Source organism: Sceloporus undulatus, chromosome 2 (assembly GCF_019175285.1).
Source record: "Sceloporus undulatus isolate JIND9_A2432 ecotype Alabama chromosome 2, SceUnd_v1.1, whole genome shotgun sequence".
In the NCBI taxonomy this organism is placed as follows: Eukaryota; Metazoa; Chordata; class Lepidosauria; order Squamata; family Phrynosomatidae; genus Sceloporus; species Sceloporus undulatus.
Genome location: NC_056523.1, coordinates 214,717,364 through 214,743,584, shown reverse-complemented (window position 1 = coordinate 214,743,584; position 26,221 = coordinate 214,717,364). Strand labels below are relative to the sequence as shown.

Sequence of the window (26,221 nt, the reverse complement as noted above, 5' to 3'; positions counted from 1 at the left end):
TTAGAACTGAAGATTTTAAAGGAAAGAGCTTGTAGGGGGTTGTGTATTGTTTTAAATAGTAATGCTTTAACTACTTGTTATCATTTTTAAGTTTATGCTTTAAATTGTTTAATTATTATTACTAATTTACATTTCAGTTTTTATTGTTTATATGTTTAGCTATACTTTATCATGGTTTAATAAATAAATACATAATTTTTTAAAAAACCCATAACATTCCAAAATCTTGACACATTCCAGACCAAGTTTTTTCAAAATTGTGTTGAATTATGATATAATAAGAATTCAGTTTAACCAATGCTGAGATGATTACTAGATCGATTTAGCATTTTGAAGTTAGCTCATGCATCTTTTATGTGTTTTGCAATAAAAATACATGAAGATTAAATATTATGTTTGCAATATGGGAAACAGTTTCCAAAGGGGCAGCCTTCAAGAACAACAAGCCATTTGTCACCTTAAAGACCAAAAAACTTAGTGTAACCATAACTTTGGTGTGCTGTAGTCTGCTTTCAGCAGATGCATTACTCTACAATGTAATTAATTGCACTATACATATTAAAACGTACCACCATATTCATTTTATTTTATAGTGACCAAAGCAAATGATATACTAGACGATTCAGAATATCAGCAACAGTTGTCCAGCCACTGGGGAGAAGCAGGTACCTTGCAGTTGTGACCATGTATGGAGGAGATCTTGTGAGCTCAGGGTTCTTAAGACGCTTGGGATCTCCTTTGGGAAATGCCAGCTATAAAGATGAGATCCTTCCCTTCATATAAGAAGCCCTTAATATAGAATGTTTCCCAGAGTAAGACAGGCAGAATAGCTTCCCAGGAAAGATGGTGAGTTCAACTTGTATGGAGAGATTATGTGTGGTTTTCATTATCCTTTGAAAGTTTGTTTTAAGAGTGTCAATGATAAAGATTAATTATCTTCTAGCAAAACACTGTCCTTTATGTCTGTTCAGGAGTAGGTCCCATTGAGATAGATAGAGTTCACTCTGAAGTAAAGGCATATAGGACTGCAGCTGTGCTTTAGATGGCATGTTGTTACTTGGAAAGAAGGTCTATTAATTATTCATGTGTTGCTAGATCTATTGCCAAATGTCAAAATGTGGTGCTTTGAAAGCTTGCAATGTGTATAATATGCATTTTGATTGGCCCAATAAAGATATCATTGTTTTGGTGATATTGGATGATAATGTGGCTACTGACATTCTCGTCTATCCTCCTTCCAGGCCAGCAGAAAAACCAAGAAGAAGGAAGGTGGTGCAAAACGTGCTCAAAGAGCTTCGTCTAATGTCTTCTCCAACTTTGAACAGACACAGATTCAGGAATTTAAGGAAGTAGGAAAATGTTCTTCCAATATATGGTTTGGACTGGTTCTAAGTGATAAAACTGGGTGTTTATATTATCTGAAGCAGGATTGTTTTTGGTTGTATTTAAAGTCTAGTGGCCAGGCATTATTGTGACATTGGTTATAAGTTTTTTTTATTTAGCCCAATGCTGCTCAGAGTGGTGGTCTGTGAATCAGTGCAGGTCTTTCCCAGGTGGCTTTCCAGGCAAGGAAGAAACAATTGTACTCAGTGGGCATAAATTCAGTGCTGGACCCTGGCATATTGGAAAACAATGATTGCTGGTCCCCTACATCGTCCTTAAAAACCACCGGTTTAGCCTACACAACTTGCAAATCTGGATCTGTGATCAGAAAAAAATAAAAGGAGATCGTGGATTAACAAATTACAGCTATACTTCCATTGACAAAGTAAATGTGTTCCTGAGAATAACTTATTTAACAAAAGATTAGTACCAGAACCATAAATGGAAAGAACAGGGGATAGCTTCCTACACCATAAAAAGCAGTTCAAGACGGTTGAGCAAACTTTTATCCAAAACTAACAAATGTGCCATGTGAAAATGAGTCAGAAAAGCCTTGCCAAAGGAAACAAAAAAGTTTTGGGACTTCTAAAGACTTGAAGGCTTTTTTTCCAAAAGGTATCCAGAGATGATTTTTTCTTTCTGCTGTCCTGACAGAAAGGGTAGGATATAAATTCAATTAGTCAGTCAGTCAATCAAATGTCACATCAAAAGAGAGAAAGACATATGTATTAATGGAAACAATAGATGAGATGTTCCAGGTTAGGTTTTAAGGGATTAGGTTTCAGGATTTGCTGTCTATTGTAAGCAACTTTTCCCGTCTCTTTGATAGAAAGTAACGAAAAAAATTATATCTGATCTATTATGACATACCATAATTCTTATTAGAGCATCACTTTTCATTGCTGTATATGTTTGACACGAGACTATAAAATAGTGATAGCATTTTAGTTGTGAATTTATAGTATGGGAACATTAAATAGCAAAATTTCTACATTACTTCCTATTTTTCTTTTAATAGGCAGGGATACATTAATATCCAGATGTTATCATGTACGATCAATGTAAAATGGAAGAACAAAGCACTCCTAGAGTACATAGGTCACATCTCCAGAACTTAGGGTTGAAACTTGAAGGGGTGACTTCCTGATGGGGTGATTTTAAGCTGCCCCTGAGAAAGTTGCATCAGGGACGTGGCAATCACATGCTGCAGCACCGATCCAGCTTTCTGCTGGCCCAAAAAGAAGTGGCAAAAAGCCACTACTTTTTGAGGTGACAAAAAGCTGGCCTTTCTGCTACCACTGCGGCTTTGCTGCACTCCTGCAGCATATGAACACCATATGCTGGCTGTGTGTTCGGGTGTGTGGCTTCACGGCGACTCCACCAGCTTGGCGTGTGCATTGTCTAAGCAACATGCCTCCACACCATTGGGAAGCTGTCACAAAGGGGCTGTCTGTTACGTCCCTTAGTCTAACAGCTAATTGTCATTTGCAGGAGACACATACAATAAATGCTCACCGCATTTGCAAACAATTTAATATGTAGTGTTCTACATCCTCTTTCTCTGTGAAGAATATGAGCAGAGAACAAGTAGATGTAGAGGCAACAACTACCAGCAAAACCCAGGGACTAATCCGGAAGAGCCCTAAGTAACAATTTGAGAAATTCTTTACCTCTGAATACAGCACAGAGAGATGTCAGTTTTATCTCACTTATTATTATTATTATTATTATTATTATTATTATTATTATTATTATTATTATTAACCTTTATTTATAAAGCGCTGTAAATTTACACAGCACTGTACATACAATCTTTTTAATTGGACGGATCCCTGCCCTCAGGCTTACAATCACCTTAATGGTGTCATCATCTCCTGTCCTTCCTGGGAACTGCAGTGATTGTGATGTATGGAATGCTCTATCAGATTTACCTACGGTACTTCACATCAGAAAGCTACAGTTCCCAGGATTTCCTGGAAAAGTGGGAATTATTATTATTAAACTAGTTTCAGTTAATGGTTTGGATGTGCATGTTTCCCACTGAGCCATGAAACTCACTTGGCATTGTAACTTTCTCTATTAGCCTAACCACCCATAGAAATTATTGAGTATGAAGTGGGGAAGAGGGAGGCCAGGTATACCAATTTGAGATCATTGGAAGATATCAATTTTATTGATCAATAAACAAAGAGCAGGTCTGTCCTACAGATGAGCTTGTTTAAGAATCTGTCCATTATATTTCCCTCTCTAAGTGAAATATTGGAATCATCTCATAAATTTTCAGGATTCTTTGTGAGACACATCTTAAATTAATATATAACTATACATGTTATAATAATTAAGTATAAATTTAAGTTGGATCCTAAACCTATTTAATAATTTAATTTAATGTATTGTAACCCGCTAAGTAATTTAGATACACAAGAGTGAATAGTGTAATTGTTTGCATGTTGGACTGGGACTCTGTTAGACCAGGCTTTGAATCCACTTAGCCATGGAAACCCACTGGGTGATTTTGGGCAAGTCACACTCTTTTAGCTTGAGGGAGGTAATGGTTTTCCTCTTCAGGATAAATCTTGCCAAGAAAACCCCATGATAGAGTGGTCATAAGTCAGAAATTACTTGAAGGAACATAACTGTTTAATAAGATACATAACATAATACACACACAAAGGATGGGAGGGGAAATAGGATTTGAGTTGTATTTTACTAATGTAACAGCTTTTACTTTTGTTTTGCCATGTTGATAAATAAATAATTTATCAATTAATAATCAAAATATTTATTTATTAATAAATAAATGCAATTGTCAAATCTTATGACACCATTGTTTTTCCGAGTGTTGAAGGATAAAATCCTATCTATCATGAATTGGTCTTGGGCCCAAGTAAGCACAGTTAGAATTAGGATGCAAATATAATACATGGGAATTAGTGGCCTGACACATTTAAAGTTTATAAATGTATACACATTTTCTTCAGGCTTTCACACTAATTGACCAGAACAGAGATGGCTTCATCGATAAAGAAGATTTAAAAGATACCTATGCGTCTTTAGGCAAGTATTCTGGAATGGTCTGTTCTCAGTTTCAACTGCTTTATTTCTTATAGTTTTCTGTATCTGTATACCTTTCAAGATACAGGTCCTTTTTAGGCTGCTTAAAAGACAGTGGCATCAAAATACATTTTGAAAACCCACAAGAAACTATATCAAGAGGCTGCTGGTGGTAGATGTGCTTTTCTCCTTTTTATACAATTTAATTCTGCTCATTGGGAAATGTCTGCCATCTCATTCCCAAGAGCTATAGGCTATTAATTCAAGGAGCAAGCAACACTGGGGTCTGAAGTTCAGTTCTGTATTTTGCCATTAAAAGTAATAGTTTACATTCCCTATGTGCTTTTCCTTTACATCATATTTCAATAGAAACAGAGAAATAAGTGCGAAATTTAATGTTATAAAAAACAGCTACTAACAGCCGCCTTGATCACATTGTGGAAAGGCGGGGTATAAATAAAGATTATTATTATTATTATTATTATATCTAAAATTAAATGCAATGGGGAAAGTTGTTTTTGTTCAATTTTAGGTAAAACAAACGTCAAAGATGATGAGTTGGAATCCATGCTTAAAGAAGCCACTGGCCCTATTAATTTTACAATGTTTTTGAACCTGTTTGGGGAAAAGTTAAGTGGTAAGTATAAGAATTAAAAACAAAATAAAAAGGGAAAGATTGTAATAGTCTTTGAGGCATCTGAATTTGAAAAAAATATTAAAGACCTATCTCTTCTGGCAGGCCTATGCTGCGTATGAATTTTAAATTAAGATATTGATTTATGCTAGATGATTTTAGTGTGTTCTATGCTTAAGATTTTTAACAGTGTTTTCACAGTGGTTAAATGATTTTATATATTTTAAGTTGTGTTGTGTCCTGCCTTGGGGAGAGGCGGGTAAGAAATAAAATTGATGATGGTGGTGGTGGTGGTGGTGGTGTCTGTAAATTTAGATGTAAACTTACCTTCTCTGAGCTTCTGGAACATATGTGAAAATTGAAACCTAATTATCTTTTTGATTTTGCATTTCTTCAAGGGGTACAAAGTAGCTCTTGGCTCAAATCCATCTCAGAATGTGTATTTTACCATAAAATATTTTGAGTAATGCATATTTTGAGAGAAAAAAATAATTTGCTTCCAAACTTCAAGTGCTTTTGGGCAGGTTTCAGTTTCTAAGATACATAACAGCCGAAGAACTGTTATAACTGCTGAATGGGTTCTGCATATCCTTTGGCTGAATATCTTCAAGATCTGATTTTAAATGATGTTTTTCACAAGTCGGGGTATTCATGTTATCAATGCTATTTTCAATGGTATCCCATTATTTTCTGCAGGTACAGACACTGAAGAAACCATATTAAATGCATTTAAAATGTTTGACCCAGATGCTAAAGGAAACATTAACAAGGATTAGTAAGTATTAGCCACCTAAGTAGAACTGTTTTGATCTGGTAGGCAGCTTATGCTTATGCTATTGGCTGCTGTGGGCCAATCATCTTGGTTGAGATATTGACGATCCTTCTTGACCACTGTTCCAACACCAGATAAAGTGTGCCATTTAAAGTGGAAAAGGCATTACAAGTAGAATATGATGACCCTTCCAGACCTTCCACAGTTCATCTGTCAAAGTCATCCCCCCAAGTGGCTAAGGGAGGAGCTGTGTAGGAAAAGTTGTAGGCAAGTAGGATTCATCACATCTCACCAATTTATATTGCACATACAGAGAGTCAGCATGGCATAGTTGTTTGAGCATTGGACTAGGACTCTGGAGACCAGGGTTCAAATGCTGGCTCAGTCACGTAAACCCATTTGTTAACCTTGGCCAAGTCCCACTTTCTCAACCTGAGTATGGCAATGCCAAACCTCCTCTGAAGAAACTTACTAAGAAAACCCCATGAAGTTACCATAGTGAAAATGACTTGAAGGTACACAACAAAAAATTACTGCCATTTTAACATGGAGCTTGGCCCAATATCCATTCGTTGTGCAGACTGGGAATGTTGCACCTTATCCAGTGTACGGGACTTGGGGTGTTGTGTTAAGTTTGCTTATATCGGGCAAGTTATAATTCAGAGACATAGCTATGTTAGTCTGGAATATCAATATGCAAAGGGTTCTTGTAATACCTTTGAGACTGTGTGAAAGAAGTTGTAACATAAGCTTTGAGGAAGTAGACCAAGTCTATGAAAGCTCCTGCTACAAATTTTTCACACAGTCTCAAAGGTGTCACAAATGCCTTTATATCCATCAACTTTAATTTTGTCTGTGCCCATCAAGTGTAACTGGTAAGTCAGTTGTGTGAGATGATGGATGTCTAGCAACATCTGGAAAACTACACCCTTCCAGTATTTACTTTGTCCCTGTTCAAATAGATTTCTTTCCAATGTTTCCTCCCCCATGCTTGGCGTGCCTTGGTAAGTCACCATCAAGGCATCCATTGAAGCCCCACTGCTATAGACTGCATGCATGGGAGGTTTTTCAGTGGCACTGATACTCCAAGAGGAAGGAACATTTGACCTATGTACTTGGATGGGAGACTGTTAAGGAATCCCAGGTGCTGTAGGCTATATTTCAGAGGAAGATAATGGCAAACCACCTCTGAATATTCCTTGCCCAAGAAAACTCTATAAAATTCACGGAGTTGCCATAAATCGACAGGCAACTTGAAGGCATATACACACACATGCAAGGATAATTAATTGCTAAGCACTGAAATTGCCTCTCACAATCTTAAGGTGCTTTAAACTCTTTTTATCATTATGTTTTAAACTCCTAATGATTATTTCTGTGTTCCTTCAACAGCATAAAACGTTTAATGATGTCTCAAGGTGACAAGTTTAGTGCTGAAGAGGTTTGTATTCTCTATTTACCGTTTGATACAGAGAAGAGATGCTCAAGTCCTATTAAATACAATGGCATAGAGAAATGGTGCCCCTTATATAAAATTGCAAAATCAAGGTTTACTTTTTGGAATTTATATCTTTTTGGAACTTTTAAAACTGTGCATGGCTGAATCTGTGGATATGGAGAACCAACTGTATATGACTCCAGGTTACATATCCATAAGTATGATCCTGTTCTTTTCGTAGTGTTAAAATTATTGTTCACTGACCAAATTCAATGTAACCTGCATTGAATACTCAATGGGATGGAAAGTTTATTTTGCTTAAGAGTGGAAGACTGTGTTTTTTCAGATGTTGTTCAACCCCATGTCCTAGCATTCCTCACCATTTAATATGCTGGCTATAGGGTTGTAGTTAACAATTTCTCAGACTGATTTTGACATTAAGTCCCATTTATTTCAATATATTTATTCTAAGTAGAGCTAACACGGGTTGTAGAATTATCATAATCAATGGCAAATTATTCTGTTACAGATAGCAGTTTCTATTCAAACAATTTAAAGTTTTTTCCTCCCCATTTAAGTGCACTGATGTGAAAAAAGCTAGAAGGAAATGAGGTGTTTCAGGTATCTCCAAGAGATAGAAAGGATTCTGGTTTCGGATGCATTTTGTTTCGGTGTGTCTTGCTTGATGAGAAATAATATTTGTGCTCTGTGTTATTATTGGGTAAAACTGAAAGGTGATTTCTAATGTTAAAGAGTGCAGAAACATTTTTCAGTTGCCCCCTGCTTCTGCAAAAATTATAAATGCCATCCTTAAATATGTTGTCCCTTCTTTATGTATAGATAGATCAGATGTTCCAGTGTTCTCCTATTGACGCTGCAGGAAACCTCGATTACAAGGCTCTCTGCTATACCATCACACATGGAGATGAAAAAGAATAGTCCACCTGTTTTCAAAAGTATTTTCACCAGCTGTGTCTATGAGTTAATAAAAAGAACTCTTGTGCATTAATTGCTTTACAGTGTATTTATTTGAACATCCTACAGGAAAAGTTGAAACAATATTAACAGTGTTGGTACCTATGAGAAGAGTTGATGTTTTTTCAAACATTTTCAGTGCCTCCTCATTTGAAAGCTTACAGTTATGAAACAAACATTTTGTGTCTCTGGAAACATTTTAATCCACTAGCACATCTGTCTCTCGAGGATGCTGTCCTGCAAAGACAGACCAGCTTTATGAATAACAGGCAGGTAAATCAGTGCATCCTTGTGCAATCCAGATGGTGGTTGGGAATGCCTTGAATTAAATCGATGGGACTGCTGTGTTGATTATTTTAGAAGATGACAAATATGTTTGTGAAGGATGCTTATTTAAATGCAAATTGAGCATGCTGCTCATTTGTTATGCGTTCCCTCTGGTTTTTACCCCACTAATAAGCGTTACCTCTTCCCAACCCTTAATTTCACAGGGGAAAAGACAAACAAGAATATTTGAGTATTTGTACCTGTGTGTCCCCAGTAGAGCTAACATCAGCTGGGTATATCTAAACTAGGACAGGATGGGGTTCCCCACCAAAAACCTTTCCAAAACATTCCAACAAGGCACTATGGAACCAAAGAGCTCATTTGTATGAAAGACAGAAATAATGGAGGACCCAACTAATGTTTTTTAAAAAACTCACAAGAAGAAAGTGTCCTAAGTCTTGCCCAAATTAGCAAACAGCTTATAAAATCATCTGAGATATTAGTTAATAACTATTGTTATTCGGATAATAGTAACCGTTCCCCCTTACCTAGATGTCTTGCATTAGGCTAAGTCAACTGGGTAGAAACCTACTGCATGTACTCATGCTTTAATTTTTTTTCTGAACTATTCTCAGTAATACAGCTTCATTAGTGTGTGTGTATGTGGCTTCAGGTCACCTGTTGACTTACGAGAAACCTATAAATTGCATAGGGTTTTCTTGTGCAAGAATACACAGAGGTGACTTGCCATTGCCTTCTTCTGAAATAAAGCCCCAGCACATAGTTAACAAACCCTAACCATTCTCTGCTCATCCCAAGCAGGCATACTTCATTTGAAGTAGTTAAAATATGAAGCTTATAATTCATAAAGGGGATGCAATGTAATGAAACTCCTGACTGCTGTAACTGTAAACATAGCATTTTATTTAATCAAAAATAAAAATATAGTCAACTCATTTTAAAATTAACAAATGTACAAAATCACAAGGGATGAAACAGCATTAAGGAAATATATTTTGGATTTTAGGTTGAATTGCAATATTTACAGGGCATTGCTCCAAAGCAGAAATACATGATCAATCATGTACAGGTTACAGAAGCATCATAAGCTGCCAACAACCCAAATACAAATATTATGTTCATAAAGTGCAGTAGGAAGAAAACACAGAAGATACCCCATGATTATACCTTTCTAGAAGACCCTGTGCTGTGTTTCTAAATAATCCTGACCTTTTCATAGAGAATCTGCATCAACCAATAGGAACAGACAATTCTTGCTTTGAGTTGTGATAATATTCAAGATAAATAGACTGCCTTGTCAATTACGCATGGTCTAGGTATTTCAGCTGGGGAAGAACACCAGTGGAAGCAAGAGATATAAAGCCAGAGCTACAAAGATATCTTAGGCCTGTTACAGACAGGCCAAAATAAAGCTGCTTCGAATCACTTTGGAGGTATGGTATTTCAATGATACGTGAGTCCTAAGACTCCAAAAGCCACACCAAAGCTGCATTCCAGTCCTTAGAACTGGAGCGTGGCTTTGGTGCGGTTTTTGGACTCTTAGGACACATGCATCATTGAAATACCATACCTCCAAAGTGACTCGAAGCAGCTTTATTTTGGCCTGTCTGTAACAGGCCTTAACGTCTCTGTTACAAGGATGTTATCACACAAGGCACACAAGTGCCAAAGGTACTGTTATTTAATGTTTATGGTGGTTTAACCACCATAAACACTAAATAACAGTACCTTTGGCACTACCTATCACATGATGCTGCCTCTCTCCCATTGCTTCCTTGTCTTTCAATTCTTGTTAGGCCTGTTTCTTGCCAACAAGAAACACATGTCAATAAGTTTCCAATTGTGCTAGTTATCAGGTACAGTAAATTATTCTGTTGCAATTGACTGTGTGATCATATAGTTATCAGTGCCTTCTCTTCTCCCCTGTCCCCCTTCACTATTCAAGAACAGCTGGAATTTTTTTACGTTCTTTTATTTTTTAAAACCATGGAGTTAGCATAACTTTACAATTGTGTTAAGGAAAAAAAACCCACACAAACACAAAACTCTGAAAGGCACGCTGGGTAGGCCATAGGACAGGGAAGTAGGGTTAAGGATGAGGGAGTGCAAGAGGCCAGCAATGGCCCTATTCACGCTATTAGAGGAACATGCGGTACCGAGTGCTCCCAAATTAGTATGTATACACTTAATGCGATTATGGTGAGAATAGGAGTGGTGTGATAAAATCCTTCTAAGTCAATATTCTGTGAGAACCACCATAAGATCTGCGCAGGCAGATATATAGTCTTCATTTTTCCAAGCACTGTCATCAAATTTCTAGAATCTTGAAGAATTATGTTCCTTCAGATTTTTCCAGTCCTGAAGGAACCATTTCTTTTATTGCCCTTAAGGCAACATGTTATGCTGATTCACTGTCAGTTGGTTCAACTCCATCTAGATCTGGGGGAAATGACTTTTTTGAACTACAACTCCCAGACTTCCCTAGCCATCATATAATTTTCCCCAGCTTTACAACACACCTATTAGTTTTCAGACCAAATGTAAAAATTATTAAAAATGGACGTATTACACACCAAATACTTCCAGTTCTGGTATGTATTACAAAGAGGAGCAGCTATGCACTTATACTGTAGACACACTCTGGAATATGTAACAATACATGTTTCCTTGGTCACTCACTGACAGCAAGCTAACATATATTTGTATCCACCTTTTCCATTATAATGGCTTTACTTTCACAGACTAACTTCATTGAGCACATCAGCACTAACAGACAGCTGATGCGATACCATTTTCTAAAATGTCTTGGTCATCCTCTGCAGTCATTCCAGTCCTCCCAAAAGCTGAGGTTGATCAGCTGATAAGTCATATTAGACCAACTCATTGACCCAAATGTTAGTTTGCAAGCAAAATATGGCAATGGGAGTCCGTAAGTCTCAGTCCCTAAGATTTGCACCTGAAGTCTTGTGGGAACATTTATATTTCACAAACAAAAGGATCGCAATTGGTCAGAGGTGGCATATACCAAATAGTGGCATGGGCCATACATATTAAGTCATAGCAATAGCCTATTTTTCCAAATAAAGTGCAGGAAAAACTATGACAATATTTCAGTAGGAGACAAACATGCTTCCTCTTCTTCAAGTATGTTGTTCCTTCGTGAAGACAGAGACATTATAAACTTCAGTGCCAACAGACAAATTCTGACAAGGATGCGCAACACAAGGAAGGCAAATGGGACAATTATCTGGGTGACATGGAAAATGGTTGTACTCAATTCACTAACAATACATGTTAGGAAGAAGACTGAAAGGCTTACACAGGGATACAGGGCAAGTTTGGCAAACATAAAGGCATGTTCTTTACCACCATACCTGGCAAAAGGGTGTAGTGTTTCCCTTTCATAAAATAAAGCAGCAATCCATATACCAAACTGAAAAATGCTGGCAAAAAAGATGGTAACACAGCTAACCTGGATGGCTTCTATTTCATTGTGAGACTTTTCCGCAAACTCACTAGTCAACTGATAGGCAAGAGGCAGACCTCCAATAAATGCCAAGGAAAAGGTATTAAGGAGGCCCATTAGTCGAGTTGCTTTCATCACATGAAGGAAGAGAGAATGGTGTACAAACCAGAGAAGGCCAATAGTTACGAACGATCCAAAGTAGGCAAGGAAAGTTGGACCATATTCACTCAATGCATTTATGAGATGACCATGGTATTTCTCTCTAACCTCTTTAGCATCAGGAACATTATTTTCACTGTTGGGAGAAAACACAATTATTATTATTATTAAAGTAAATTATGAAAAATATTTTAAAAGTGGTAGTATAAAAATTATGCCAAATAGTAAAAGATGCAATTCATCCTAAGTCACACAATTTATATGTGTCTCAGAATTCAACTTTTACTTTGAAACAGAATCTGGATTGCTATGCACAAAATATTAAGCTTATCAGTATGCAGTCCACATAACCTCAGCCATATACTAACAATTTTAAAGGAAGGTAAACATGATATTATTTGACAACACTTAAGAACAGATATTTCTCATAAAGTTTGGAAAGTAATAATTCAATTGCACAAAATACTGGTGAGGTCATATGCCCATGAGCAATAAAAGGGAGTTCCAGATCATGGTAATAAAACACTTGTCCACACACTCTTCTCGCCACTTAATGCTTTAATCTCATATGAGGAACATTTAAATTGAATGCTGCTGAAGACTTACCATATATCCAGAATTAACAAGGTTGCTACAATGGCATAAACTCCATCACTGAATGCTTCTACTCTTTCCTTACTGAGAGGTTCAGTGAGATAAACAGTAAAAGACTCTAGTGGTACCTCTTCTTCTTGACCTGCAAGCCACAACAATCATGTTTAAGAATTACAGTATATGGCAAAGCCTTTGTTTTGTCTCGTCCTCCAGAAAGAAAAGAGAGAAAGAAAAATAATTCATCTGAATTGCTGCACCATGCCACTCGTCTCCTACTTTCTTCTAGAGAAGGGTTGCATAGCCAAAGCTTATTGGGAAAGCTGGGCCTGTACAAGCTCTAAAATATAGTTTTAAAGCCTGTGTTGCCAGGGAAGGCTTCAATATTTTGGAAGCTTATTTTGAAAGTTCTAGGGGGAAAGGATGAGTATAAAGTGCAAATAATGACAAACCAACTGTTTACATCACAACATTCGTGATCCAGCCTAGGTTCAGTTTGTTTGTTTTTTAAAGTTAATCAGTATAATACACAGCAAGCAGAAATTATTCAGTATTTTTCTAAATCTTTGTTTATTGAAAAAAAACCTACAACTCTCTAGTGCTCTTTTGGTCAAATATTTACTCCTGAACCCGTAGATAACTCGGCTCAGTTTTTTGAGATCAGTTATTTGAGTAAGGTAGGCTACAGACCACCCAAAAAGGGCCGTCTGCCCGTGCCTTGTTTTGCTCTCCAAGCCACAGTGGACAAACCGCGTGGCTCCCTCGTGGAGCAAAAAGAACCCGCAAAAAGAAGTCCTTTTTGCAGCGCCATAATGATGCTGCAGTGTGCCAATGATGCACTTGCAACATCATTATGGCGTTGTGACGTGTGGACGCTAGGTGTCCATTGCATCAAAATGGCGGCACCCGTCTGTACAGGGTGCCGACATTTTGATGCCCTCATCACATGCAGGGGTGAGGCACGTATGGGAGGTGTGCCCTTGGCCAACCCCTAGCATGTGACAAGAGCGCACTATAGGCCCATCTGTATTGGGCCATAGATTTCTAGACTTATACATGAGTATATACAGTTCTTCAATTTGAACTGTCCTTTCCTTTTCATTCTTTGATGGTATTTTTAAAATTTGCCTCTTGAGCACTAAGGAGAGAATTCCTGTGTGAACATGAGAGAATGGGCAGCAAACTCCACACCACTGGGTTGGCTGAGAGCAGCTGCTGTCCTGTCTCTTCAACCAGAACAGGCTCTTCAGTGATCATGCCAGTGGAGACTATATGAAGACAATGAGGATTATGATGAAGAGCCTTATTTTATACCAAGCCCTTTTCAATACTGCCCCCTGTTAAAAGTCCTTTCCTTAAAAACGTTCCATTCTAAAAGCCTGTCAGAATAATAAAAAGTCTTCACCTGCTAAAGGAAGGTCAGCAAACAGGGAGACATTTTAGTTTTCCCAAGGTGAGAGTTCCAGAGTGTGAAGAGCCTATCTCATGTACCAACCAACAGCATGAACGACTGAAAGAATGGGGAGATATATAGTCTGTCTGATAGCCTGGACTTAAGCCATGTAGGGCTTTATAAGTACAGCCAGCCCTCCACATTTGAAGATTTGTTTTGTATAGATTTGATTAATATATTATCTCTAGGAATCACTAGGTCCTCCAACACAACTCTGCCAGAAGTTGACCATAGAGCTGTGCTGGAGAATCTAGATGTTCTTAGAGAAAACACTTCCCTAGTCATCTGCAGGTCCTCCAAAATGATTCTACGATCAAATTCTAGCAGATGTTGACCATAGAGCTTCACTGGAGGACTTGGAGATTCCTAAAGAGCTGTTCTCTTAGGTTAAAAGAATAATTTTTTCCTGCAGTTTTTCCTAATTCATTTCACCCCTAACCACTGCGAATGTGGAGGGACCATTGTAACAGCTAGCATTTTTTAAACGGCTTTAAAGCAGCTTTGCTTAACTAAGACCTACTATCCCAATTCTCTTTGTTTCCTTTCAGAAAGCCTATGGTCATGGAGTATCCAGTTTTAAAATATCTGTATTACACTTGGAAATTTTTTAGAAGCTTTACAACAAACAAACAAATAAACAAACAAGAAAAATAATAAAAAACACTCACCAAGAAACTTGCTTTTAAACCATTTTGTTAGTTGGCTGATATGAGGGAAAAATGTAACGAGCCCAAGAAACATGTAAGACTGTAAGGAAATAAGGACTTGTTTACTGCACAGGAATCTTTTTCTTCTCTTTTTACAACAAAACACTTGTACAATGTGAATGTCAACTTTCTCCCCAGATTAACCACACACTGAGTGGCCATAACTGAGAGCAGACGGCCCCAGCACATTGAATTTAATTGAACTATTCACTGTAAAACTGGTGTCAAAGGAAAAACAGGTCTGAAGCCTTTCAGTTAATTCTATGTCATAAACAACTCACAAGAATATCAATTATTTTAATATTTTTTGCTTGTACATTTCTAAGTAACAGTGGTCTCTTTGCAGACTAGTTCCTTATGCGATAAGGGTAGCTATCATGTAGTACTGAAAATGTTGCACTGCAGTTCCCAGTACTCCCCAGTAATGGCTATTCTGGAGGACCATGCTTCACATCCCTGTCCTTAGGGGAAAAAATCTAGATCATGTAATAGGTATTTTTTGGTATACTATTCCCAGAATCCCCAGAAACTATGGCCAGGTCAAATGAAATTATGGGTTTGAAAGAGATTAGGTATTTTGAAGTACATTGAGTAAAGCAAATGTTCTGCCAAAATATAAACATTGCAATTATATTTTTAAAGTAATCCCATATGTAAATTCAGATTCAGAAGGCTACAATACCCAATGAAAGAAAAGTATGATCAATTTGATTGACTTCTTGGCAATGATGATGCTCTAGAGAGCCTTGTAAATTCTGATATCACTGTCATGGCCCAGAAAGCCAAGTAGCATCCTGCTACCTGGGTCTTCCATACAAAGGCTGCATCTACACTGCAAAACTAATGCAGTTTAGCATGACTTTAACTGCCATGGCTCAATGCCTTGAAATTCTAGGATTTGTAGTTTTGTGAGATATTTAGCTTTCTCTGTCATAGAACTCAGGTGCCAAAACAAACTACAAATCCCAGCATTCCACATGATGGATCCATGGCAGTTAAAAAGATGTCAAATTGCATTATTTCTGCAGTGTAGATGCAGCCAAAGGCACAGAAGGATAGATACCTCCAACCTGGCAGCTTAATTTTCTCAGGATCACTTCCAACTCATTTTGTGAGACAGAGGCCTGTTCCAGACAGGCACCCTAGTACGTGCTCAGCACGTACTAGGGTTAGGAAGGGGCATCTTATCTGGACGTCCCTAACCCTAGTATGCGCTTGGCGCATACAAAATGGCGGTGCCCATTCTACACAGGCGCAGCCATCTTGACATCACGGATGCCTAGCATCCACGCATTGCACAGCACAAATGATGTCACGAGTGTGCCATTGGTGCCTTGCAACGTCATAAGGGCGCCGCAAGAAGCTGCATTTTGCACCTTCTTTTTTGCAGCGCAGAGGAGTCATGTGGTTTGGCCGCTGGGGCTCCTCTGCGCCATAAATGATGGTGCCGGAAGACCACCCTTTTTGGGCGGTCTGTAAAATGCCATAGTATGGGAATCACTGTTGTAATTTAAGAAGGGCTTACCAATGGGATGAAGAAAAATGAGAAGATAGCAGCAAAAAAACTAAGTGTTGGTCCTCTTAGTATAATCTTCAGAATATGATACTTATAAAATTCCTGGTTTTCAGACTCCTGTATTTCATGATTAAGTAAATAAGGATGGCGGAACCCATACACAACAATAACTGCCTACAAGGAGAGAGAAAATGTACATCAGTATAGAAGACCAAGGGGCTGCTTAAAGGTAACAATAAACTATGATTCAATGCTAAAAAGAACAAGACTTGAGCTCGCCTAATTCTTTCTCTAGCTCCTACTTTTTTCCTGCTTTTGTGATTTTATTATTTTTATACTGGTACTGGCCTGCCACTCCTTGCCTAAAATCAGTTCTTACAGCCCTCTACAGCAATTTTGGCTGGTGATGCAAAGTAATAGGAAAACATGTTTCCTCTTTTAAGGACTCTAAACAAATGGTACCCTCAGAAGGAAAATAAAGCATTTGTCAACTAACAGTCATCTACTGATTACCGTATATACTCATGTATAAGTCGAGGGCAGTTTTTGAGGGCCAAATCATGGATTTTGATATGACCTGTGGATAAGTCGAGGGCATGTTACAAAAGATCTAAAGGGGAACAAAGCACCACTTCCCGCTCTACATCTCTCTCTCTGAACCTCTCTCAAGGGTACGCAGTATCAGCATGGGGAAACAAGTCTGGGTGCATACATACAACACACACACACCTCTTGCTCAGCATTTTCAGACTCAAGGCTTGCAGAAAAAAAAAGAAGACACCAGCCTTGCTTTAACCCCATCATTTCCAGACCAATGGCTTGGAGGGAAAAAGGAGGACCCAGCCTTGCCTTTAACTCCATCATTTCCAGACACATGGATTGCAAAACGGGATCCAAGCCTGGGCATGCCCTCTCTCTGCATCTTTCCCTTCCCTCAGTAGCTGCTTGTTAGATCCAGCTGCGAGGGAGGGCTGAAGGATCACACACACACACACACTGCGCGGAGACAGGAGAGGCTGCCGGCCACCGGGACTCAAATGGGGACTGTTTCTTGGCTACGAGGAAGGTTGGGCACTTTTTTAATGAACTTATACAGCTGTAGTAAACTATTGACTCTTCCATAAGTCGATCCTTGAGTTTGGAGTCCATTTGGGCATAAATTTCTCGACTTATAGTTGAGTATATATGGTAACAACCTATGGCTTCTTATCTCCTAACATTACATACCTTAGTTTTATTAACATTACTAACATTACATAAAATTAGCCTTATTTTAATATAGAAATGAAAGGCAATTGTACCTGGACTAGCGCCAATTATAACAGCACAGCTACTAAACATGAAAATGCCAAATGGCGTATCTGGAAAGGAGGCCATTAAGGAGAACTGTAAGACAAGAAAGATTTGTTCGGTTATATGGCATAATAAGACATGAAAAGAAGAAACTGAGATGTTGCACATCACAGCAGCTTACAGCGCTTTTCCTAGCTCTGCTGTCTAATCTTTGTTCTTCAGCTGTACCAATAAGCAAATGTATAACTCTATAAGTTACTTGACAGAGGCCAAGCATTTATATTAACAGACAGTGGAATATAGTAAAAAAACAGTTTAATTGACAGCATTCTTAATAAGCATATACTTGCAGAAATCGCAGATGGACCATCAGATTAACCCCCCCAATTTATAAAACCAGCACTTGTGCTGAAATACTATTGGAAAACATCAGTACAGCAGATTGCAAAACAGTGAGATGTGTTATTTAGTCATGGCACAGTTTCAAGCATTGCTGAGAAGGTACAGATACCAAACAAATAGCAGAACAAGCTATCGAAAACAAATACAAGCTACCAAAATGAATCACAGATAGCTTAAGCTTTATGAGTGAGTATTGACACAAAGATGGTACTCTTTACCAGAGCAATGAGTCAACAGAGTTGATGTAAATAGGGCACAACCCACCACTCTGTTGAACTATGAAGCAATGGAGGGACTTGTGCAGAAGCCCTCCTTCTGGAGCCCAGAGATCTCAGGACCCTAATGGTCTCAATTCTCCTGGTGCAGCTGAACTGGGTGAAAGGAGTTCTTTATTGGCCTACAAGCCAAGATTAAAAGACAATAATGATGGCTATCAACTTTCAAAGCAAAGAACAATAACAGTATTCCATATTGCTAATACAAAGCATGATTAACAATAACAAGATTTGTTTTGCAAGGTTTGAGTTGTTTCCTTTTAATGGCTTGCTTTGCTGTTGGGCCAAACTTTAACTCCTCCTTCCCAATCATAGCTTTCCACTTCTGATATTTACATTGATTTGCATTCCTCAGGTTTCCTTGGTTCAAATCATGGTGACACTGCTGTCCTCCTAAACAAGTCCCAGTGATCATCAGCTCATAATTCATTGCTCATAATTCAGTGAGCAATGAATATTTGGCTAATTCCAACTATTTAGTTAAAACCACTTACTTGTCTGCATATGTTAGATTTAGAGTTGTAAGACTCATTATAGTTGAATGCAAACAGAGAGCAAAATGTATTCCAATGAATTCTATACACTGATAAAATGTGCACATACGTAACAACACTTTCAGTGTATAAAAAACCGACATGCACTTTGGTTTGGCTTTTGCTTTTGCTTCTGGTCTGGTTTTATTTCATCCTCAGTTTTCATTTACTCATAATGAATGAAGTTTTGTAATAATTGATTAAACAACAAATAACTGACTAACTGACTGACTAACACAAAGAAAACTGGGCACACTATTGTTTATTATAATATGTTTAGATTTACTATTCCAAAAACAGTTTCTTCCCAATAATCAAACAAAACAGTTATTCCAACATAAAGAAGCAGAATTCTTACCGTATATGGCAAAAAGGTAATAAGCATCATACAGGCCTAGGAGAAAAGAGACAGGATTCAGCAACAAGTAGAATGAAGTGGCTTGAAGTGTATATTAACACATTTATACAGTATGAAACTTCTCACATTACCCTTCATAGCATGGGTGGCAGCTTGGAAAAAGTTGTTTTTTTTACTACTATTCCCATGATCCCTGCAGAGGCGACTGCTTTTGCATGTCTCGCACCTTCCTATATGGCCAAGGTAAGGTCAGAAGGGTCACACTGAGGAAACTCATATACCACCTTCTTTCTGAACCTGGTCCATTTTCTAGGAGAGAGGACACTGGCTTGGAAAGGAGCCACAGGTTCTGGGGCTTCTCACATTATCCTTGCAGCACTTGATCAGCTTCAGATGAACACTGATAGTCAGAAGCTTACTACAATACACAAACCACCTGAGAAAACCTCTGTAAGCCCCAGGCTTTATCTAAGCTGGACAAAAATGGTACTAAAATGTTCTCTCCTAGGATGTACTAACTGTAATATCTACAATTCCACAATGAAGAAGGCTCTAGAATGTGATAGTTCTTCAGTCCCAATATACTTTTACTGTATTGTGGAAATACCAGCTGAAAGATATACAGGTATATCTCAGGCCCCATACAGACAGGCCAAAATAAAGCTGCTTCAGGTCACTTTAGACATATGCTGTTTAAATGATACATGCGTCCTAAGAGTACAGAAGCCGTGCCAAAGCCACAATCCAGTCCTAAGGACTGGGGCGCAGCTTTGGAGCAGCTTCTGGACTCTTAGGACGCTTGCATCAATTAAACAGCTTACCTCCAAAGTGACCCAAAGCAGCTTTATTTTGGCAGTCTGTATGGGGCCTCAGTTAACAAAGTAGATGCATTCCTGGGCCTTATTTCTGTAAGAGAAAAATTGGTACCAGAGGAAGAAATAACATGGAAGAAAATAGGGATAGGTTCCTACACCACTAAAAAGAAGAGGAATCCAGCATGCTTCAGCAAACATTTTATTAAAAACTAATTTGCGCATGTGAAATAAAACAACAAGATCAGGTAAAACTTCCATAAGTAAACAAAAACATTTTGAACCTTCTAGAGACCACCTGAAGGCTTCTTCCGAAATCATCAAAGGATTTTTCTTTTCTTTTACTACCCTCCACATTTCTTATGGTTTGCATTTTGCTTGGCCAGTCTTATAGATCTTTAAAAAAAAAACATGCCAGGGAAAGCTGGTAAGGCAGACCTATCTGCTTTCCCCCTTTTTTTCCTCTTGTTGTTGTTCACACATGCTCAGTAAGGAAAGCAAAAGACAGCTGCTATTTATCTTCCCTATTATAGTGAGGTATATACAGTTAGAGTAGAATCCTACTCTTTCCAAGCTCAAGCTTTGTTGCAGTGTTTAATGCAGACACCCTATTGTATCACAGCACCAAAAATCTGTGTTTCTCCAGTCCTCCTTCACCAATGCTGCTAAAAAATCTCCCTGTTAGAAAGAGGGCACAGAGGAAAAGAGGGGACTGGGCAGGCATTAAAAGACGGTTAAAAGGATCTTCTTTGTCAGAGGCTTTTTTAGCTGAGGTATGTCATGTAGAAATGTTTTTCACAGCACTCATTCAATGTAAAGGGCTAGATCATACATGTTAAAGATCTCCTTAAATTCTCTTCTACATGATCACTGTGCATAACAGACAGTAGCAATAAAGGCCAGGATTCTTTACAAGGCATATTTAAATGAAAGAAAGGTGGACAAAAAAACTATTCTTGTGTGGATACCATCCACTTCAGCACAGCTTGAAAATGTCCTGTTGGACTGGCCAGCAAAACTGTTGTGATCAAACATTAAAAATGAATGTGAGATTAGATACATGTTTAAAGACTGCAGCCACAACTCGACCACTTTTCCTTTCAGTCCATAAAGGCTCTACTCCAAGATTTCTGCCAAAAGAAAACAACTGATACAAATACTCTCTAAGATAGCTGTACTAAGAACAGCTTCAGGGAGGGCCACACTGGACATACCCCCTTCACCTAACAGGCGCTGCACCTCTCCATAGCTGTGGTGTTGTGCAATTCACTGCTACAAAAAACAACAAAAATAAACAACTAAGCAGAACGTTTGCAACTTACGTTAAAGCAGAATTATATTTTCCAGAAAGTGGATTCTGTTCTCCAATTTTAAACACTTTTTCATGTTAGAATGGAGATTGTTTTTCCATATTAGCTAGATTTTTTGTGCGGATTTGCTGAACCACTTGTTTGTACATGTGCTAGGATCACTGCAGATTGTATCTTGTGCTTGATGAGCCAGCATGGCATAGTGGCTTGGGTGCTGAACTATTAAGTTTATCACACTAGGGAGAGCCTGCTGTAAAACGCGATTTAGATTAAAAAAAAATTAAAAATGCAAATGCCCAAAGTTTATCAGACAATGCCGCAGTTAAAGAAAAATAATGTGAAGTTAAACCATAAGCAAAGCAGAGAAAAATTGCAACTTTTTACTTTTGGAACAATGGTTTGATTTCCAGCTTGGCCATGAAACCTACTGGGTGACTTTGGGCAAGTCACATGCTCTCAGCCTCAGGGGAAAGCAATGGCAAGCTTCCTCTGAACAAACCTTGCTAAGAAATCCCATGATAGGGTCACCTTAGTGTTGCCATAAGTCAGAAATGATTTGAAGGCACACAACAACAACAACCAATTAACCCCATAAATGCTAGCTTTCATTTATGCATTTTTAAAATAAGCTGCCTAATTTCCCCAAGAATTTTAATTCCTTATAAATTGCATATACTGTACAGTGGACCCTTGTTATACGCTGGGGTTTGGTTCCAAGATCCCCCGTTATAACAAAATCTGTGTATGCTCAAGTCCCATTAAATATAATGACATAGCAAAATGGTGTCCCTTATCAAAAATGGAAAATCAAGGTTTGATATTTGAAATTTATACTTTATTTGAACATTTTCAAACCATGGATGCTTGAATCTGTGTATAAAAAAACCCGTGTATAAGAAGGGCTAACTACTGCTTTCAGGGTCTTCAGTCTCTGACCTCCAATTCCTTTAATATCAGGATATGTATTTTCAAGGGCATATAGGGAAATTAAAAATTAAAAGATCTGTAGGACAAGCATTGTACAAGCATGTGTGGAGGTCACCCAATACACAAGACAATGATGACTCAGAATCCAAAACAGAGTAGTAGTGTAGCAGAAAACAAGTAACAGTTTGATAGTCAAAAAAAGGTCAGAACCCAATGCTCTTATCAAATATCTGTATAGTGAAATTTGTAACCAAGGCCCTTTCACAACACTCCATTTTGATTTCACTTTAACTACCATGGCTGCATTTATAGATAGTTCAGTGAGGCATTAGAGCTCTCTGGCTGACAATTCTAAATATCCTACTACAGATTGCAAATCCTAGCATTTTACAGAATGGAACCATGATCTTTAAAGTGGAATCAGAGTGCCATAATTCTGTAGTGTGAGGGGCCCCAAGAGAGGACAGCATTCAAAGTTGTTTCATCTAAGCTCTTAGTAATACTGATTGCTGGGAATATTTAGTCAGAACACTGTGGAAATTTTTAACAGATGTTTGAATAAACCTTTATTTCACTTACCAAATTTAGAAGGGCAAGTACATCATCTATTAGTTCAATCACCTGAAACAGTCTGTGAGAATGAGTGAGCAAGCAAAACATAGAGAGAGAGAGAGAGAGAGAGAGAGAGAGAGATCCATTAACAACTGTCCAATAAAACAAACACATAATGTTTTCACTAGCAGACACATCCACTGAATACATAAGTTGTAAGTTTAACAAATGTACATTTTGGATGGTTTACAAAACGCACTGTAGAATTAATCCTGTTTGAGAGTGCTTTAACTGCCCTGGCTGAGTGTTAGGAAATTCTGGGAACTGTAGTTGTGTGAAACATTTCGCTTCCTCTGTCAGAGAGCTCTGGCGCCACAATAAACTACAGCTCCCAGGATTCCCTGGCACTGAGCCAGGGCAGTTAAAGCACCCTCAAACTGGATTATTTCTGCAGTGTGTTTTGGACATAGTTTTGCACTTTTACTCCAAACACACTCATATGAACTTCAGAACTTGCTTTTGTAAAATGTCACCACTATTATCTGTTTAAAAGGTGGGTTGCTAATGGAAGCACATTGTGCTTAGCTTTGTGGACTTTGGGTCTTCTTGTGTTTTTTGTGGACTATCTGTCAAGGCTAGTCTAATTTCTATGTAGACGCAATTAATAAATGGAACCTGGAAGACCTGAAAACGGCTTTTGCCATCCACAGAAGGTCTAATCTCCCCTGCAAGCCATGTTATATCATGCCTTCCTTTTTGTTGAGCTTTAAGCTACATTTCTTAAAGAATTTGGCATGTGTATCTTTTCAACACAACTGCATACCTGACATGAGCTGCCCAAGCAACTGTCACTATTAAAAAAGTCATCAGATAGACGGCAATTTTGGTGGCTAGGAGCTGCTGGACACTTTCATCGAGTTCCTGAAATAAAACACAGCACTTGTCAAACTCCTGTTATTGACTAAAGGAACTAGTGAAACAACCAATTATTTTTCGTATAAACAAGTGTAAGGGGAAAGAGCGTTACAAAGTCATTTTTGTTAAGGTGGGAGCTTCTCTGCTTGACTTAGACTTGCCTCCTTCCGAGGTCGCTAAAATGAGTATCCAGACTGTTGGGGCAAATTAGCTTACTTGCTAAATTAGCTTACTTGCTGTTCACTGCTATGATCTTTGGAATAGCAGTATATAAATAAAACAAATTATTATTATTATTAATTATTATTATAAATTACAACAAATAAATGCTTTGTTTGTTTGTTTGTTTGTTTGTTTAATATCCTGCTTTTCTGCCAGACAGGATTCAAAGTGGCTTACACTATAAATAAAATAGAACATCTAAGACCATATGAAGCATAAAAGTTTTAAAAAGCATGAAACAGCATGTTAAATTAAAACAGTGTATTTAAAACATTTATAATTACAACACTCAAAATATACACTGCAAATTAAAACTGTACACCCAGTTACATATCACTCCACCCAGGTCAGCCTGTCTGTTTGTTTGTATCCCGCTCTTTTCTCAGGACTGGGACTCATGTTTAATATTTAAACAGGAAGGTCTTTGCCTGCTAGTGAAAAAACAGAGGATGTAGATTAAATCTGCCTAAAGCCTAGGAACAGCCGCTGAGAAGGCTCTCTCACATGCCTTCACCAGCCAAACCTGGGATGGACAGAAAGCCCTTCCCAAAGATTGTATGACTCGGGCAGACTCATATAGGGAGATGAGCTTTCAGATAGTTTGGACCTAAGCTGTAAAGAGCTTTATAGAACAAAACTAGTACTTTGAACTGTGTCTGGAAAGTGGAAATGGATTGGCAGCCATTTCATAAAGTTGTTTCTGCAAGGAAATGCTTTCTGCTGTTTCTCTCCTCCAAATGAATCTTTGCAAACCAGCAGGAAAATAGCTCTGCCAGCCTCAAAGCTACAAAACGGCCTGCTTCTTCTAATTTGACAGACATGTGCAAAATAAAAGGGCACTCTAGAACTGGGATTCCCAGCTTCAGGTCCCCGGGTGCTGCTGGACTGCAAGTGACATTGGCTCCAGCCACCAAGGCCAATGATGGCAATTGTAGTCCAACATTACCTGGGGACCCAAAGTTGGGTAAACCCCTGCTGTAGTACAGGGAAGCCTACATTTGTCCACTCCATACTGAGTGGAACTGATGAGAAATGGAGGGGAAGGATGGTTGGACCTGTAAACTTGCAGACTGTTCTTTCCTCACTGTTTTTAAATCCAAACTGATTTTTGTTTTGTTTTGTTTTGTTTGTTATCTACAACGTTTGGCATTTCGGATTAATGTTTTACATCTTTAGCACACTTGATTATCTGTATTGTCTATTTTGTTTTATTTTGCATTATGTCTCTCTGTGTTAGGAGGATTCATTGTATTTTAATATGGTACTGTATTTGAGTTATTCTGTATTATTGAATAGTTTTCAGTGTTTTATTGTGTAACTGTTTGTAAAGTGTACATGGATGGTGTTATATAAATAAATGATAATAATGATAACAAACATCTGTGGGGGATTCAAAGGCTTATACATGAATACAGTAATTTATTAAACTGTATCAAAATTAAACTCTGAATCAAAACATAATAAAAAAGACAGTACCTGATCTGCATGTATTTTCGTATGGGCCACAGGCAAAATCTGAAATAGGAAACATACTCATATATAAATTTATATATAACATGGCAGTTTTATTCCACATAGATGAAATAATAGGTAAGCAGAGATAGCTGAGATATAAAAATATATATAATAACTGGAATTACAGGATCACCCTAAAAATTAACCTAGTAAAATGATATAGGATTATAAACAGAAGCTTTAGGAACAAAGTAGATGCAATACAGAAGACATATCCATACAGCAAAATATAATAACTTCCAAATTCCACAAAACAATTATAACTTTATTGGACCAACCAAAATGCATAAAATACATGCTTTTGAAGTATGATTGTTTTGTAGATTTTGGATGTTATTGTACTTTGCTATATGGCCAACACAGCTGCCCCTAATAAGGATTCCTTTATGTCCTTTTGAACTACTCAGTCTTTTTCAGCCTAACATACCTCAAAGGGTTGTTGTAACAATAAAGTGCGCCTCTTTGATCAACCTGAAAAGAGGGTATGATTTAAATGCGATAGAGATTAATGTAAAGTATAATAACCACAATTATTGGGATATGCGAGGAAAACTTTAAATTTTGTGGCTGGTACAGAGACTGGTAGGTAGACCATCTTCTTTTAGGACTTTGGTCCTTAATCTTAGAAGGGATGAGTTTTGCCGAGAATATCCTTTTAGCCCGTGGTATGT

General features: G+C 37.9%; 2 protein-coding genes across 2 annotated transcripts; one reads left to right on the top strand and one right to left on the bottom strand.

Moving 5' to 3' along the window:
* Positions 1–762: 762 nt before the first annotated feature.
* Positions 763–8,290, top strand: MYL5 (myosin light chain 5). Its single transcript, XM_042449604.1, has 7 exons — positions 763–846; positions 1,242–1,349; positions 4,365–4,440; positions 4,970–5,074; positions 5,768–5,846; positions 7,236–7,284; positions 8,122–8,290. Exons 1-7 carry the CDS (start codon positions 844–846, stop codon positions 8,218–8,220), a joined length of 519 nt encoding a protein of 172 aa, XP_042305538.1. The 5' UTR covers positions 763–843; the 3' UTR covers positions 8,221–8,290.
* A 1,878-nt stretch (positions 8,291–10,168) lies between these two features.
* On the bottom strand, positions 10,169–25,545 carry TMEM175 (transmembrane protein 175). The gene is made up of 10 exons (XM_042449606.1): positions 25,512–25,545; positions 23,722–23,819; positions 22,926–22,977; positions 19,298–19,333; positions 17,744–17,822; positions 16,706–16,710; positions 16,446–16,610; positions 14,882–14,960; positions 12,776–12,905; positions 10,169–12,305 (listed from the first exon to the last, which is right to left on the bottom strand). The coding sequence occupies exons 2-10, from the start codon at positions 23,763–23,765 to the stop codon at positions 11,642–11,644; spliced, it is 1,254 nt and encodes a 417-aa protein (XP_042305540.1). The 5' UTR covers positions 23,766–23,819; positions 25,512–25,545; the 3' UTR covers positions 10,169–11,641.
* Positions 25,546–26,221: the final 676 nt, after the last annotated feature.

Coding starts and splice junctions, on each gene's coding strand:
- MYL5 (XM_042449604.1), top strand. Junction 1,350..4,364: donor AGATTCAGGAATTTAAGGAA/GTAGGAAAATGT, acceptor CATTTTCTTCAG/GCTTTCACACTAATTGACCA. Junction 4,441..4,969: donor AGATACCTATGCGTCTTTAG/GCAAGTATTCTG, acceptor GTTCAATTTTAG/GTAAAACAAACGTCAAAGAT.
- TMEM175 (XM_042449606.1), bottom strand. CDS start 23,765: ATGACTTTTTTAATAGTGACAGTTGCTTGGGCAGCTCATGTCAG. Junction 19,334..22,925: donor TACTTGCCCTTCTAAATTTG/GTAAGTGAAATA, acceptor CTTTTCTCCTAG/GCCTGTATGATGCTTATTAC. Junction 17,823..19,297: donor TTACCTTTTTGCCATATACG/GTAAGAATTCTG, acceptor CTTGTCTTACAG/TTCTCCTTAATGGCCTCCTT.